The sequence below is a fragment of the Solanum lycopersicum genome, chromosome 10 (assembly GCF_036512215.1).
Source record: "Solanum lycopersicum chromosome 10, SLM_r2.1".
Taxonomy (NCBI): domain Eukaryota; kingdom Viridiplantae; phylum Streptophyta; class Magnoliopsida; order Solanales; family Solanaceae; genus Solanum; species Solanum lycopersicum.
In genome coordinates, this window is record NC_090809.1 from 63,277,591 (window position 1) to 63,293,495 (window position 15,905).

The 15,905-nt window shown below is 35.4% G+C and overlaps 1 protein-coding gene across 2 annotated transcripts; it reads right to left on the reverse strand.

Moving 5' to 3' along the window:
* Nucleotides 1-143: 143 nt before the first annotated feature.
* On the reverse strand, nucleotides 144-14,114 carry LOC101259496 (uncharacterized). 2 transcript variants are annotated; one of them, XM_010313980.4, is made up of 19 exons: nucleotides 11,243-14,114; nucleotides 11,096-11,164; nucleotides 10,820-11,018; nucleotides 10,078-10,165; nucleotides 8,036-8,146; nucleotides 7,881-7,949; nucleotides 7,716-7,797; nucleotides 7,516-7,575; nucleotides 7,268-7,320; nucleotides 7,025-7,191; nucleotides 6,547-6,715; nucleotides 4,843-4,900; nucleotides 4,640-4,696; nucleotides 4,318-4,563; nucleotides 3,698-3,759; nucleotides 2,259-2,315; nucleotides 2,043-2,136; nucleotides 1,765-1,905; nucleotides 144-858 (listed from the first exon to the last, which is right to left on the reverse strand). In XM_010313980.4, exons 1-19 carry the CDS (start codon nucleotides 13,550-13,552, stop codon nucleotides 766-768), a joined length of 4,185 nt encoding a protein of 1,394 aa, XP_010312282.2. In that variant the 5' UTR covers nucleotides 13,553-14,114; the 3' UTR covers nucleotides 144-765. The 2 variants fall into 2 exon arrangements, with proteins under 2 accessions (XP_010312282.2, XP_010312281.2); XM_010313979.4 differs by having other exon boundaries at nucleotides 8,036-8,155.
* Nucleotides 14,115-15,905: the final 1,791 nt, after the last annotated feature.

The window sequence follows — 15,905 nt, forward strand, 5'->3', positions numbered from 1 at the left end:
TGGGTGGCACTGGCCAATAGTTATTTCAAAAAAACTTAAAAAGTCTATGTAAAATTACATTGAAAACTAGGATTTTGACTTCTTGCCACACAAAATGGAACAAAGGGATTGCCACAACAATATCAATAACAAATTGTTACCTCTTTTGTTGACCCAATCACCAAATATATTCAATAATTCATCACATCAGGAAAAAGCTTATCCCTGTATAAGATATATATCCTAAATTACTTTCTGGCAAAATTTTCTCTGTATGCAAATGTACAATAGGAAACTACCACTGCGAAAAGAAGGGGTAAAAACATTTGCCCCCACGCACGCATGATAAAAGGTCAGCATGCCTCAAGGACTTCAGAAGAGCAGTTCCTCAGCTGCTCTTTTATACATCATCTGAAAACTAATCTATAAAACCAGCAGACTACTTTATGAAAATATAGCGGTAAATAATGAATAAAAAACACTTGTCCTTGCATCTAAGGATGATCCCCATAAGGTCCATCATCAACATGTACCTCCAGGAACACCTTGCCTCATGAACTATTCAATCACCTTGAAACTCTAATTCATCAGCTAGAGGTGCTTTTTGCATGTTCTGAGGTATCGAAGAAAAGATTGTTCTTGCAATGAAAGCACCACTTTCTCTATTTCCAGCTCCATTTCAGATCATCGAGTGTAATAGACGTCTCCCTCCTCCCTTCATAGATATGAGGTCTGTGCACATATGTAGTAATGTAGCTCCTCGCGCACATTCTTCACATAGATGAATTACAGTTCATAAGATGTCTGCTGCACTTCCTTCTCCAACATTGATGTCCCTTTGAATTCCGTCAACGTGAAGTCTCTTGAATACTCCTGATACTGTTAAAACAGTTCTAAAATATCAGCATAGAACTTAGTAAGATTATTTATCTAAATGGTAAAATAGATTGGGTAGTAGAAACTCAGAAGCACCCAAACATTGTTTAGCCATGTGCACAAGAAAACTCCAGACTAATATTAACCAAACCAAACTCTGATTCCTCATCCATGAACTGTGACACACAAAGGGAGCAATTAGTATATAGGATATGAAACTCCTCTAACTACTGCCCTCCACTAGCAATCTGTCTTGTGACCTTGCTTTGATCAGTAAGGCATAAATTCAGTTCAAAACAACCCACTCACAAAAGGAAGTCAGCTTGAGTAGAGGGAATGCAAAGACTTTTTAAGCTTATGTCCACTAGTATTATTTTTTTTTTAATAATTTTTTTTGATAACCCAGAAATCCATCTGTAACCGCCCTTTGGATCAATCACAGCCTTCTTAACTCAGTGGATAATGGGCACGCCCCTCTAGCCTTCTCCACTTAAATTCCGGGCTTTGTTTTGCATGTGTGGGGCTTGAACTTGTGACTAAGCCACAAATCCTCCACCTTTTGCCACTCGAGATAGGCCTTGGGGGCTATGTCTGCTAGTATTTCCAGATCAAATGTACTGCAAATTGCCTTGTGGCAACCTAAACATCCTATGTAGAACGTCCTACAGCTTGCACTAGCTCCAACTCTTGAATCAGCAATTAGAAATGGACTTGCGTGCATAACTTGACAATAAATCTAGCTTCAGTAGCCTCAAACATTATACAGCTTAAAATCTAATCTCTATCTTTATAAGAAAATTGAATCTATAATTTAACTTTCAACACTATCATCCATGATGCAAAGGGAGAATCAGATAAACAAGGTAAAAACAAATGATCTGTCCATACTAATATTAAAGATCCACTCACGCGTTCATAAGTCATCTTTCTGAAACCCAGTTTATTTGTCCAGATGGATTTAGCCTCTTCAGCAGCTGGCACAACCAGGTTTTTAACATGCATCGAAGATAATAGAATTTCAATAGATCCAAATAACGCCTGGAAATAACCCTTCAAAGGAATAAACATAAGGATCATCAGTTTGTGTTCCACAAGAATAGCTTACTTCCCCTAGGATTAAAGCTTCAGAACCAGCAAGCAAAACCACAAATAAGCACAGCAAAGGAGTCTAGTCAAGCAGAGCTTACTTTGCCCTGGTTTGCTCTACTTGTAGCCACCATAGGGAGTTCAGCAACCTCTTGCCCAAAAATCCTGAGAAGAGCAGCTGATACAACTACTGACCTGTACCCATTTGGTGACATGAATAATGACTCAGGAAAGCAGATTAGATTGTAACTTCAGACCAACTATAAATAAAAAAATATTGAGAAGGCACTGAAAAAAACTTCAAATCAGTGGCTTACTTCACAATCAAAACGATGCAATACATTCCCCCAAATTCTTGACCTGAGATGTTTCTCCTACATTAGACAGGAATACAGAAATTAGAAAAGTCAAAGTGTGTGCAATTCAAATAGAGCAAGTACTCGAATTTTCGAAGCAAAAGGCAAAATAACACAAGCAGGCCAAAATATCCAAGCCACAATCAGAAGAGCTCTAGATGATTGAGAAATAGAAAGATTAGCAAGCTAGCTAAACTTTTTAGAATCCCATATCTACACCCCCAGACCTCCCTGAGAAACCTTGGTGGAAACTCAATGGGAAGGGCAACTTCTGTGAGATCTATTTATAGTAACCTCAACTACAAATCTGGCCTGACAAGGATTTGGCCTCGGAAACTCATCTGAAAAATCAAAATTCTACCAAAGGTGCCAGTTTTCACCTGGCTAGTGTCTACTGTGTGGTCAAAAACTGGAAAGCAATGAACATCTCTTCAGCCACTGCAAGATAACTACACATCTGTGGCACATGTTCTTTTGAATTTTATTTCTAGGAGTTTCTTGGGTTGTTCCTGAAACCACTTTTGCACTCCTTAATAGCTGGAAAGAAGTTGGCAGAAGAAGTGGTACAGAAAACTGGTGGCAAATTATTCCAGCTTGTATATGGTGGTCTATATGGGAAGAAAGGAACTCTAGACATTTTTATTTGCCTCAAGTGTTACCTATTTTTGGTGTTAATAGTATATTTTTAGTGATGTAGCAGACCTAGTAGATCTGATAGGACTGTTAATGCTTTAGACCTTCAGCTACTGGCTGATCTCTTCTTTTATTTTTTCTATGGAGCAAGCTTGTATATTTCCATCAGCAACTTGATGCTAATCTTTTGGATTTCTATACAAGCCATTACCTTTTTTTAAAAAAAAATAATCTAAAATTTAACAATTGCATGTCATGTCATGTGCAAATAATCTAATTTTAGCGAAGATTAAGAGATGTATTAGGACAAACTTATCATTCGACTTATTTATATCAAATATATTTTGCTAATTAATAGTAAAAGAAAGAAGACAATTGGATAACTTCGGTGAGTGAAGGCAACACGAGAACTTACAATAAGACATTGCAAGACTAACATGATGCATGATTCTTTCTTTTGATAGGCTAGAAAATTAAGATCAACATTCAACATTTCATTACGTGGAACTTTTTCTTTTATTTTTATTTCATAATTCAAACATACACACACATTAAATTGTGTATTCATGGATATAAGGAACACATGCAAAGCGCGTACCCTGGGACTAGTTGTCCTAAATGGAGACTACTAAAAGATCAAACACTAGAAGCATTGTCTGTCAGATTTTCTAATACAGTTCATGGACAAGAAAACAAAAAAGGCCGAGTCAGTAAGGAAAACTTGTGGTAACACTAGGGTTATAACATGTAAGCAAAGGAATACTCACCCATAAACCATAACAGGTATAAGATCTCGTCCAGATTTGGCAACAATAGGATCAAAGCGCTCCTGCACAGAAAGACAGAGATGACAATTGAAACTAAGTAACCAACTTAATAAGGAGAAGTTTGACGCATAATTCAAGGATAAATTTTCAGATAATTAATGAATAAGTGGGGACAAAGTGCATATTGAAATTATTCTTGTTACACCTTGTAATCTTCAATGAGCTGGTCCTACTCCATTAAGACTCAATTAATCAAATTTTTTTATATTAAGTAGACTCAATTATTCCATGATGTGGTAGTTAAAAGGATTTATCTGTTTCTAACGATGGTGTTGCTGGTCAACCTGGCATTCTGTCGAGATTTATCGAGTTCAAGAATCTTGATGATGCACAAAATTATACTTGAGGATTGAAATCTACGGTAAGGTTCAGTTATCAGCAAGTTTTTTCACCACCATGCAGCATTAAGCTTCACCACAAGTGTTAAAAACATCTTTGTCCAATTATAGCAGCAATGTACAATCTCCATTAATTCAGATTTTCGGTAAGTGTCCTCTTTATGATCTGAACTGTCAAAAGAAATTCCAACTGATGCTTAATACTAACAATAAAAAGCTCACCCTAAAGATTACTGCTGCACTGGAAAGAAGAGGTAGATGATCAGGGAAGCGACTCTTCCCACTTAAAATACGCCACTGAATGTCATCTGTAGCTGTATCCATTAAACATTTCTGGACTTGCTTCTTAGTTACGGCAGCTGCTGCAGAAGCTGGGATGACCTCAGCTCCCTTCAAAACACAATTCTGAAGTACCACATAAATTTTATTGCAGTCATTGCAACAAAACCATTTATCTTTCGGGAGTTCCTATCACCAAGTATTAGTTAGTACTGATAAACAACATAATCACAGTTATCCAACATATGAAAGAAACTAAACTCACTTTCAGATCACACCTCCCACTTTCCCGCAGACACCCAACATGGTATTCCTTCTCACACTGCATATGCACCCAAAAAAAAAAAAGTTAAATAGGAAGCTGTGGATATGCCACCATAAGAAAAGAAATATGAGGGAGCAAGGTTAAGCCGTTAAGGACAGTTGCAGAACATTGGAATGGCCAGTAAACTGTTGGTCAGAGCATACCTGATCACAGAGCATAACTGTCCGATCATCAAATTTGGCAACGCTGAAGTCCGGGGTCCTAGAAAAATATGGTGGAAAAATGAGTTCAAGAGTATATTATCTCCACTTGTAGGCACCCATCTGATGTTAATTTGCACTAGCAAACCATACAATATGTGACAAACAAGTCAACAGATAAATTAACATAATGGCCAGCATAAACTGCATCTTAGGACCGGATAAATTCTTCGACACTATCCCAACTATTTCAAGTTACTCAAAATAATAAATCATAGAAGCAGTTCGTCCATCTGCTAGTACCTTAATCTGATGTATACCAATGTTGACACGGGTGACAACTCTAAAAGTGTTCAGGTCTAATAAAGCTTTAAGGGTAAAGCGCGATCAGAAGTAGGCTTTAGGGGGAAAAAAAGGCGCTCCCTCCATCCCATTTTATATGTACCTTTTTAATTTGCAGTTGCATTAAGAAATGATGTAAATTTACCCTTCTACCTTCATTAATTTTTTTGGAACTCAAGTTTTTCAATCAATGAATATGAATTAATTAATTAACCAATGAATATGAATCATTTATTTAACTTTTCTAAGTTGGTCAAATGTAATTTTCTCGGCTAATAACTCACAAGGGTAAAAAATAAATAATATGGTAATTTATTAAATGACAAGTATAATGGACCAACTATTTATAGAAAGGACGACACATAAAATGGGACGGAGGGAGTATATGTGTCATTGGACTTGACTTCATTTAACATTTATACCCTTCAACTTTGGGTATGCACAAGTAGGCCCTTAAACTAGTATAAACTTGAACAAGTACATGTAGGACACCACATAGGACGAAAATGAATGTAGAATGCCATGTAGGACATGTGTGTCTATTTGTTCAACTTTATACAAGTTTAAATGTCTACTTGTGCACACCCAAAGTTGAAGGGCAAAAATGTGATTTGACGCCAAGTTAAAGGGAATATTTATGTATTATGCCAAAAAAATAACACTCATTGATAATGTTTTCTTTAAGTTATGTTACCAGTTTCGAAAAAAATCATAATCTTTTCCTTAACTATTAATATATTTATTTTCCAATTATGCTATCGTTAATTACGACAGCTCTATTCAAGATAGAACTCAAGGGCAATAAGGCACACGCCTTAGCCCCTTGCCTACACTGAAGCACAGCTTAAGCAACACGAAGCGCCATCCCAGAGATTCTCTGAGCTTCAGGGCTTAACCGCACCGTAGATGAGCCTTTGACAACATTGATGTATACTATTCAAAAACAGTATTGCCACACATGGCCCTTGATACTGGATGCATAAAATATAATGATGATTAATTTTTTAATTAATTTCATTCTTGAAGTGCTAGGAATACCTAAACGCAATGCAAAGAACCTTAGGAAAAACATACTCGGGAGAAACCACATCTTGAGAAGAACACAATGGGTTCTTGCTGTAGAAGAACAAGAAACGATGATGCTATGCATTGCGGTTTAACCAGCTTTATAACAATGGACTAGTACTGGATGAAAATATGTACGACACGTCTGAAGGCATACATTACATATCTCTCGGAAGATATCAAACAAGGTTAAAGTGCTAAATTAATTTATCCATCACAAGAATGTTCTTAAATCACAAAAGTTAGATAAATGGAAACTAGATATTTTAAATGCTCTCTGAAGGACCAACTGCAATATACCTGCAAACAACACATCCACCACTTTCAGATTCTGGAGCTTTAACCACTCTTGTCAACCGTATCATAATTGGTCCAGCATCTCCAGCAGTTTTCCTACCAGGGACAAATTTGTCTCTACAATATGAACAGAGCCAACCACTAGTCGGGGTACACTGTAGACCTATACAAGCTGCAAGCATACAGGTTTTAGATGAACAAAACTGTAAGCACAAGTGAGGTTATTAGGCAGGGAAATAGAAAGAGCTCCACTCAACAACCAAAAAATTAGGCAGTCTGACTTAGAAAATTGCTTTTGACATGACGTCATTTACAATCAAATAAGAGAAGAGAGCACTAAAATGTGATTTCTAATATCTAATATAATATAAAGAGCTAACCATGTACCAATCTATCAGTTTGCCAACCAGCGCATTTCAGAGATACAAAAAAGTCTAATCACAATAGAGAACTATGTCAAACATTAGGGAAAAGGACACACCTGCATGAAAAGCCCGAGGACACCCTTCACAGCAAATCAGATCTCCAGCATCGCCACATATTGTACACATATCATCGCTGTTATTGGTGGCAATACTTTGACCATTTGCCAGCATTAATGCTATATCATGTAGGGTAAGTCCGTTGGATGTGTAGATGTGACGGTAGCTGGTCATCCACAAAATAATTCAGATCATTCATGTTTTGCTTATATGATGCAAATAAGTCTTTAAGAACTACTTACGGTTGACGTTTAGCTGCACATCCAGCATGAGACTCAAACTGGGAAGGACTTATCTGTTTAGAAGGATAACAAGTGAAGTAGTAAGCAGCACTTCTGAAGTTTTTGTATATATATATATATATAACGAATATATATATATATATATATATATATATAAAACGTATATAAATAAATACACACAGAAAATATATTACACATTTGGATTTATTTTATTCCAAATGTGTGTACGAGTACACTATAAATTTTACCTCAGTATCACAGCAGCTGCAGACTATGCCATTCCCCTGCTTGTAGCCCCCCAGAACTTTCTGCAGAAAGATTTTAAATGCTCACACATAAATAATAATTATGGCAACTGCTGCTGAATAGCCTCGAACAAATAATTAAAACAATAGAGAAAACAGTGCACAATAAAGGATATCAAGAGAAAAGATAGAGATGAATTAACCTTCCCCTTAGAATAATATGCCAAATCAGTACCATCGGGAAGTCCATTTGGCATGAACAGTGATCGGTGCAAGTCATTATCCCTATGTACAGTAAAAAGACTGATGAGTATGCTAAGTCAAAAATGAGAAATCCTTTTATTCAAGGAAAATAAGAGAAAGGATACCTTTTTTTTGTGCCACCTTCTGCAGGTTTCTTTGGCTCTACTGTTGAGTTGGAAAAATTGCACCTTGGCCTGTCAAAATAACTGCACCATTAGATACAATCTAGAAATATGCATTTACATAAAGAATGACCAATTGTATGAATGTGATTACAAACTTTTTAACCACATGCTTCCATGATTCTGCAGTCTCCATAGAGCTACGTGGATTTGGAGGGAAGTTGTCAATACACGAGTAAGCAGAATATAGGCCATCTTCCATCACCGAACTGCAATCACTGAAGTTCACCATAGTATAGTGCAAAGTTACAAACAAAATGAGTGAAAAAATTTCAGCAATCTTAACACCCAAAACCACTCAATATCATTATTATGCGAAAAACTCAAACTACAACTGGATAAACTCCACAAAGAGGACCAAGGTTACAAGTATATGCCCTGGATCTAACTTAAGCATTTCTAAACTCTTCTACCTATATCCAGCAGTAAATGAGGAAAAAGGAAAGGTACTTCCAGAGAACTGCAAAATGGATCAAATTACAAAGGGAAAGAACAATGTGATTTGACGTTGCCTGTTTTAGAAAGTTCTCTGGATTTATTTAACTTCCACGTTTATGGAATATCAAGTTGCCATGAGCTATTGCACAATAAATGCTGAAGTCAATATTTACTCTCGCAACCACAACATAGGCATAGTAATACCAAATCAGCGGCAACTGGTCGACCACGCACCGACTGATCCATTCTTTACAAAAACATACCTAGTGAAATCCCACAAGTGGGTTTGGGAGGGTAGAGTCTATGCAGACCTTGCAATTGATCCATTCATTATGCATTAAACTATGTCAAGGTTTTACAAGAACACTCAAATTGACCCAGTAGGACGAAATACTAGTAAAAATGAGATTATCAAAGTCAAATTGGTACCCTAGAGGCCTAGAATGCTTCCAAAGGAGTCCTACTTGGCCCAAGATGCACATCTGAATTATTTGGGCTGATTAAGTACTCCTACAACATTGGACATCTCAATACCAATATGCATAGCTGATGGAAAGCTAGATGTGGTTTCCCAGCAATGGACTTCGAAACAGCCATTTCTTTTCCTTTTTTTGAGACTACTCACGAACATACATTTTTGTGCCAGTGTTGCAGGTGTAAAACTAAAAGGATCAGATACAACTCAAAACAGTTTTTGTTCGTACATCATATTTATTCCAAGGTCAATAATATGTTGGCAACATCAATCAATCAACTATGCTTCAATCTCAGAATAGTTGGATCAACTATATGTATCATCTACACCCATTCACCTTGACTTCAGTCTATTCATGTATTCGTAGATAGTCAGGACAATACTACAATTTACAGTAAACCTACCGCAAAATGCAAATTCCCTTCTTTATCTGGTTTGGACTAGCTATGCTATGAAGTTTTGAAAGAGCAGAATTTGACATATACAAGTTTCCTACATTCTACCATTTTTAACTCCTCAAGTATTTGTGGTAATATTTTTCTGTGGTGTTCCAAAACCTATTCAGCAAGTATAGTATATAAAGGTGAACTCAAGCATTCAACATACTATAAGCTAGCTAATAAATAATCAGTCCAAAGTATTTTGACTCAAGTAACAGCATATATAGAGCACTTACCACTCTTGGTAAATCACACTTTAAGCTAAGTTCTAATAAAAACTGCGATACAGGTAAGACAAAGACATGATCATCCAAGAATCGTAATATAAGGAACCCTCAATTGCACATTCAATCAAACATCCAGCTATGGAAAACGTAACGGTCAGTTGCTGAAATGCCTGGTCAGAAATCAACAACTCAATTCCTTGAAGATAACAAATGTCGATTTCACATCATTCACATGATAAGAAAGGAGAAAAAGATATGGGGGTTGTGGACACAGCTAAGTTAAATGAAGTGGTAAGTCAAAAGGAGAAGTATGAAACGGCAAGGCATTTCATGTTCCTAATCACATTACAGCTATTCAAGATACAAAAACATAGTGGTCAATGAAGCACAAATTGGATACTATTGAAGAGGACTCTAGAATCTGCTTTGCTTTTCTTTGTTCTACAACCCAGAAGCCAGAATAAGATAAAATAACCCACCCAAGAAAACTGATAAGAAAGTAAGTTAGGGTGGAGGAGCAAAGACCAGAATCAAAATATTAGAACACTTTCAAAATGTACCTTGGCTTATACTGATACATCCCTGAAACTTTTCCATGAGAATATTGGTAAGCACTAGCCACGTCATGGTGCTGCAGGAAGAGTTTGGCTGCAAAACAGAAGAGAATATCACAAATCATCATGCAACTGACAAATTTGACAAAACAGAAGTTATTATATGTTCACACCTAGAATAACTACCTTGGACTCTCCTCAAGACCTAAACACAAATTTTCCCTTATGTTCCCACAACCCACTTCCAAACCCTTGTGTTAAATTTCTAAGCTACATTGCTCTGTGCTCGCCACCTTTTGTCAAGTTTGCTGGAAAAAATGCATAAAGATACCCTCCTACTTTAAATTTTAGCAATCTAAATTTATACAGAAGATGGGGAAAAAAATTTTAGTAGATATAATGATGCATCAAGCATGCTATGTGCACTGATTCTAGTTGCTAGAAAAGGGAGACTGTCTCAGTTGTGAAAATGCTTAAGCTGGTCAAATTATTTATTTCTACAGAGTTCGCACTTGATTATTTATTGAAATGACCATCATCTAGAATAGAGGTCTATGACGAATAAGCAGTAATATGGTGATTTTATCCCCCCAACCCTTCTCCGTGACCATGAACAAGAGATTACAAGTATAGCGCATGGAAAGAATGAGAATCTTCTCCTTAATTCTTATTACTGTCATTCTAATTATCAGACTGTTTCAGAAATGAAAAGTTACATAAATCAATTGAGACATCAATGTCAAACCACCTTTCCAAGCCTCGAGATATTGCTCATTAATAGAAGAACCAGCCACGTCTTTTACAACTTCTTCTAGTTGACTAAGTGGTGCAGTCTTCAACTCCTGAATTATCCTGTAAATAGGTTTTCCATTCTCCAAATAAATATGATTGTTCGGGTGTCTAGTCTTGCCCCCAGCGTGCATTTCAAATTCGTAAGCACTGAGAACCTGCTTAGACATAAATCTGTTCAGTATGTTCATTAACATGCATAAAGACAAACTTTCAATATAGACAGGAAACTCACTTTGGAGAAATTGCAGAGTGAACAACCACACAAGTATCCATAATCTTTTATGATTCCAAGTAGCTCCCTCTGACAGTCATAGAAGTGCTTCAGGCTTACATAGAAACCTCTAAATAACAAGTATAAACGGAGAAACCCACAAATTACCTTCCTAGAAGTTGAAATGTACTTCACCCGTGCTCCTTCTAAAATTCCCGTCGACAGAAGCTTCTTGACATTTGTCGGGTAAGCATCAGAAGTGACCTTCTTAGACATTTTTAGTTCCCTGTTTAGAGGACATAAAAAGGGATCTCTATCATCAGATTCCAAAGGATTCCATGCCTGTGCTTCACTAAAGCCATCATCAACCCCAGCTGTCACAGGTATAGCAGCCTCAGTAGATGCATTATGATAATCCTCCTTCCTTTTACTAAACTTGAATATAATCTTCCTGACACCAGTTGTGCTAAATTCCTTCGGTATTTCAAGAACCACAGAAGACTTGGCAACTGCCTTAGATGCATCAACTTGATTATGCTCTTCCTCACTGACACTCTCCTCCGCACTTGAATTCCCCGAAGAAAAAGATGTAATCTCTCCAGAACCACCTTGATTATTACCCAACAAATCCACCCCTTGACTACTGATAGTCTGGAAACTTGAAGTGTTCTCTCTTGGAGACAAATTTGGATTTGAAACTTCAGACAACATATCATCATTCGAAGCTTCCTTCAAGTCAATCCTTACATCCGGCTGGACATCACAATTATTCAACCTCTTTAGCTGCATGTCACCTGACTCCAATTCCTCTGTGTTTAAAGTTTCAGGTTCATGATTTCTGGCACAGCCTTCTAATTCTACACCATCGATAGTTTCAGGTTCACGATTTGTGGCACAACATTCTGTTTCTACACCATCTACAGTTTCAGGTGCACAGTTTGTGGCACAACATTCTACTTCTACGCCATCTACAGTTTCAGGTGCGCAGTTCGTAGTGTGATTAGTCGCACGACAATCTAATTCTACAGCATCTAAAGTTTCAAATTTCTGCTTCTCAACACATAGCTCCTGTTCAGTAGCATCTACAACCCATTGTCTGTCACTCTTAGAATCAACATTTATGGGTTTCTCAGTTTCCACCATTCCACCATTCATTGACGCAAATTGTACAGCATCTAAATTTTCAAATTTCTGCTTCTCAACACATAGCTCCGGTTCAATAGAATCTACAACCCATTGTCTGTCACACTTTGAACCAACATTCATGGGTTTCTCAATCTCCATCATTCCATCACTCATTGCAGCTAATTCTACACCATCTAAAGTTTCAAATTTCTGCTTCTTTACACATCGCTCTGGTTCAGTAGCATCTACAACCCATTTTCTGTCACACTTTGAATCAACATTCACAGGTTTTTCAATCTCTATCATTCCATCACTCATTGCAGCTAATTCTACAGCATCTAAAGTTTCAAATTTCTGCATCTCAACACATAGCTCCTGTTCAGTAGCATCTACAACCCATTGTCTGTCACACTTTGAATCAACATTCACAGGTTTTTCAATCTCTATCATTCCATCACTCATTGCAGCTAATTCTACAGCATCTAAAGTTTCAAATTTCTGCATCTCAACACATAGCTCCTGTTCAGTAGCATCTACAACCCATTGTCTGTCACACTTTGAATCAACATTCACGGGCTTTTCAATCTTTATCATTCCATCACTCATTGAAGCTAATTCTACAGCATCTAAAGTTTCAAATTTCTGCATCTCAAAACATAGCTCCTGTTCACTAGCATCTACAACCCATTGTCTGTCGCACTTTGAATCAACATTTATGGGTTTCTCAATCTCCATCATTTCATCACTCACTGGAGTCACTTCTACACCATCTAAAGTTTCAGATTTCTGCTTCTCAACACATAACTCCTGTTCAGTAGCATCTTCAACCTGTTGTCTGTCACACTTTGAATCAACATTTACGGGTTTCTCAATCTCCGTCATTCCATCACTCATTATCGCTACTTCTACACCATTTAAAGTTTCACATTTCTGTTTCTCCACACATAGCTCTGGTTCAGTAGCCTCTACAACCCATTCTCTTTCACACTTTGAATCAACATTTACAGGTTTCTCAATTTCCATCATTCCATCACTCATTGCCACTACTTCTACACCATCTAAAGTTTCACATTTTTGCTTCTCAACACATAACTCCTGTTCAGTAGCATCTACAACCAGTTGTCTATCACACTCTGAATCAACATTTACGGGTTTCTCAATCTCCATCATTCCTTTACTCGATGCCACTAATTCTGAAGTTTCACATTGCTGCTTCTCAACACATAAGTCCTGTTCAGTACCATCTACAACCCGTGGTCTATCACACTTCGAATCAACATCAACAGGTTTCTCAATTTCCATCATTCCATCACTCATTAACGCAATACAAACGCCACTTTCCCCTTCCCCCATCTCAAAATACACCTTATCACAAACTCAAACCACCACACAAAAACATCCACAAACACAAATTTATTCAGTACATGAACAAACAATTAACTAAAAAAAAACTCATCACCTAACTCCAAAAAAAAAAAAAAAAAAAAAACTTAAACCACCCAAAAAAAAACTAACCAATTCCAGAAAAACTTTCTTCAATTTAACCCTGCCTCCACAACTCAAAACACAAAAATCCCAAATATGAACATAGCAATATACAGAAAACAACTTTTGAGAGATCTACGGATAAACACCCAAAAAGATTGGAAAAAAAACACAAAAATTGGAACACAGATCTGAAAACTCAACGCATAATTTGAATTTGATTTTGATTTTTAACAATTAAAGGAAAGATTTATGGGTAGGGTTTTAATTAGGGATTACAAAATGAAGAAACAAATATAGATGATATTAATAAACAACTGAATTTTATTTTATTTTTTGAGATTTCGCGGTATTGAAAGAGAGGAGAGAGAAAAAAAAGGAGGAAAGTGAGATGAGATTTGGAAGGAACGAGAAGGGGAAAAGATAGGGTCATGAGGAAGTTATTGTGGTACTATTTTTATATCTTTGTGTAGGGCCCATACCAAATAATCCTATGTTATTTTGCCACGTGGATACTTCATCACTCACATTTTTCCCTTGGGGTATTTAATTTAAAATTTGAGAAAATAGTTTTTAATAGAAAAAATAGTACTCTACTACCATAGGTTTTTAAAATTTTTACTATCTAAGTTAGCATTTTGTGTATGCAATATGAAGTTATAATTTTAAAATAGTGTTTGAATAAGTGAGTATGAAATAATTTTATGTTGTTTTGCTACCTCAAACCTTAATGAGCAAGTCTTTTCTCTTTTAAATATTTTTAAAATTTGAGAAAATAATTTTAAATATTTATAGAAGAAAAGAGTTGATATGTGTACACTATCTAAGTTAGCATTTTGTGTATGCAACATGAAGTTATAATTTTAAAATAGCATTTGAATAAGTGAGTTTGAAATAATTTTATGTTGTTTTGCTACCTCAAACCTTAATGAGCAAGTCTTTTCCCTTTTAAATATTTTTAAAATTTGAGAAAATAATTTTAAAAATTTATTGAAGAAAAGAGTTGATATCTGTACACTATATGAAGTTATAATTTTAAAAGTGTGTGTCTAATGTTATTTTACCACAAGGAATCTTGATGAGTCTTTGAATATTTATTTTAAAATTTGAGAAAATAATAATTTTTAAAATTTATAGAAAAAATAATTTAATTTTTACAATATAAGTTTGTGTTTTATGTACGCGATATAAAAGGATGATTTCGACATAGTGTTTGAAAATTTGATTTGAAATAATCCTATATTATTTTGCCACATGGAACCTTAATGAGTAAGTTTTTTTCCTTTTAGATATCTAAATTTGACATTCGAGAAAATAATAGCTTTTAGAAATTTGTAGAAAAATAATTTAATTTTGTATATTCTGAGCTTGTATATTTTGTACGCAATGTGAATGTATGATATCGAAATATCGTTCAAATATATGATTTAAAAGAATCCTATGTTATTTTGCCACGTAGAGCCTTGATGCATTAGCTTTTTCCCTTTGGATGTCTTATTGAAAATTTGAGAAAACAGTAATTTTTTAAATTTATAAGAACAAGAAAAATCTAGTTTTTGCAATCTAAGTTTGCATTTTGTGTACGCAATATGAAGTTATGATTTTAACATATAATTTGACTATGTGATTTGAAATAATTCTATGTTATTTTGACTTTTAAAATTATTGAATATATGTATCTCATTTTTAATGAGACATGTATCTTGCGTCAAAATATAATATAGAAAGTAATATGACAAACTTTTATGAATTTTAGTAATTATAATTTAAAATAATGAGCTTTATATCACTTGCCCATAAATTAATATAATACTAGCTTAATCTACCAGGATGAAAAGGATCACTAGTAATTTTTTTGTTAATAATTTAGGAATTTAAAAAAAAAAAGCGGAATAGTATAGTGGATCCTTGTACTTGTATGTGTTTGTATTGTGAACCATTTTATTTACATGTTTGTCAATTGAACCCTTAAATTCAATTATAATGAGTTTTTTGAACCCCTCGAACGATGTGTGAAGCTCAGTCTCTTTTATATAAATGACATGTCGTATCCACATTACATATATATGTCATGTCATAATTATTTTTAAAATTATTATTAATCAAATTGTTTCATAAAAGAAAAAGAATAAATATTTATTATATTTTTTTTTACAGTAGAACTCTATTACTCTCTCAATCTCTCCTACTCACACTATTTCACAGCCAAAATCGTCGCCGA

Excerpts from the sequence above, each read along its gene's own strand:
- LOC101259496 (XM_010313979.4), bottom strand. The coding sequence starts at position 13,552 with ATGGGGGAAGGGGAAAGTGGCGTTTGTATTGCGTTAATGAGTGATGGA. Across the intron at positions 7,321-7,515 it reads GCAGCTGCTGTGATACTGAG|ATAAGTCCTTCCCAGTTTGA; the intron begins GTAAAATTTATA and ends CCTTCTAAACAG. Across the intron at positions 1,906-2,042 it reads GTAGAGCAAACCAGGGCAAA|GGTTATTTCCAGGCGTTATT; the intron begins GTAAGCTCTGCT and ends ATTCCTTTGAAG.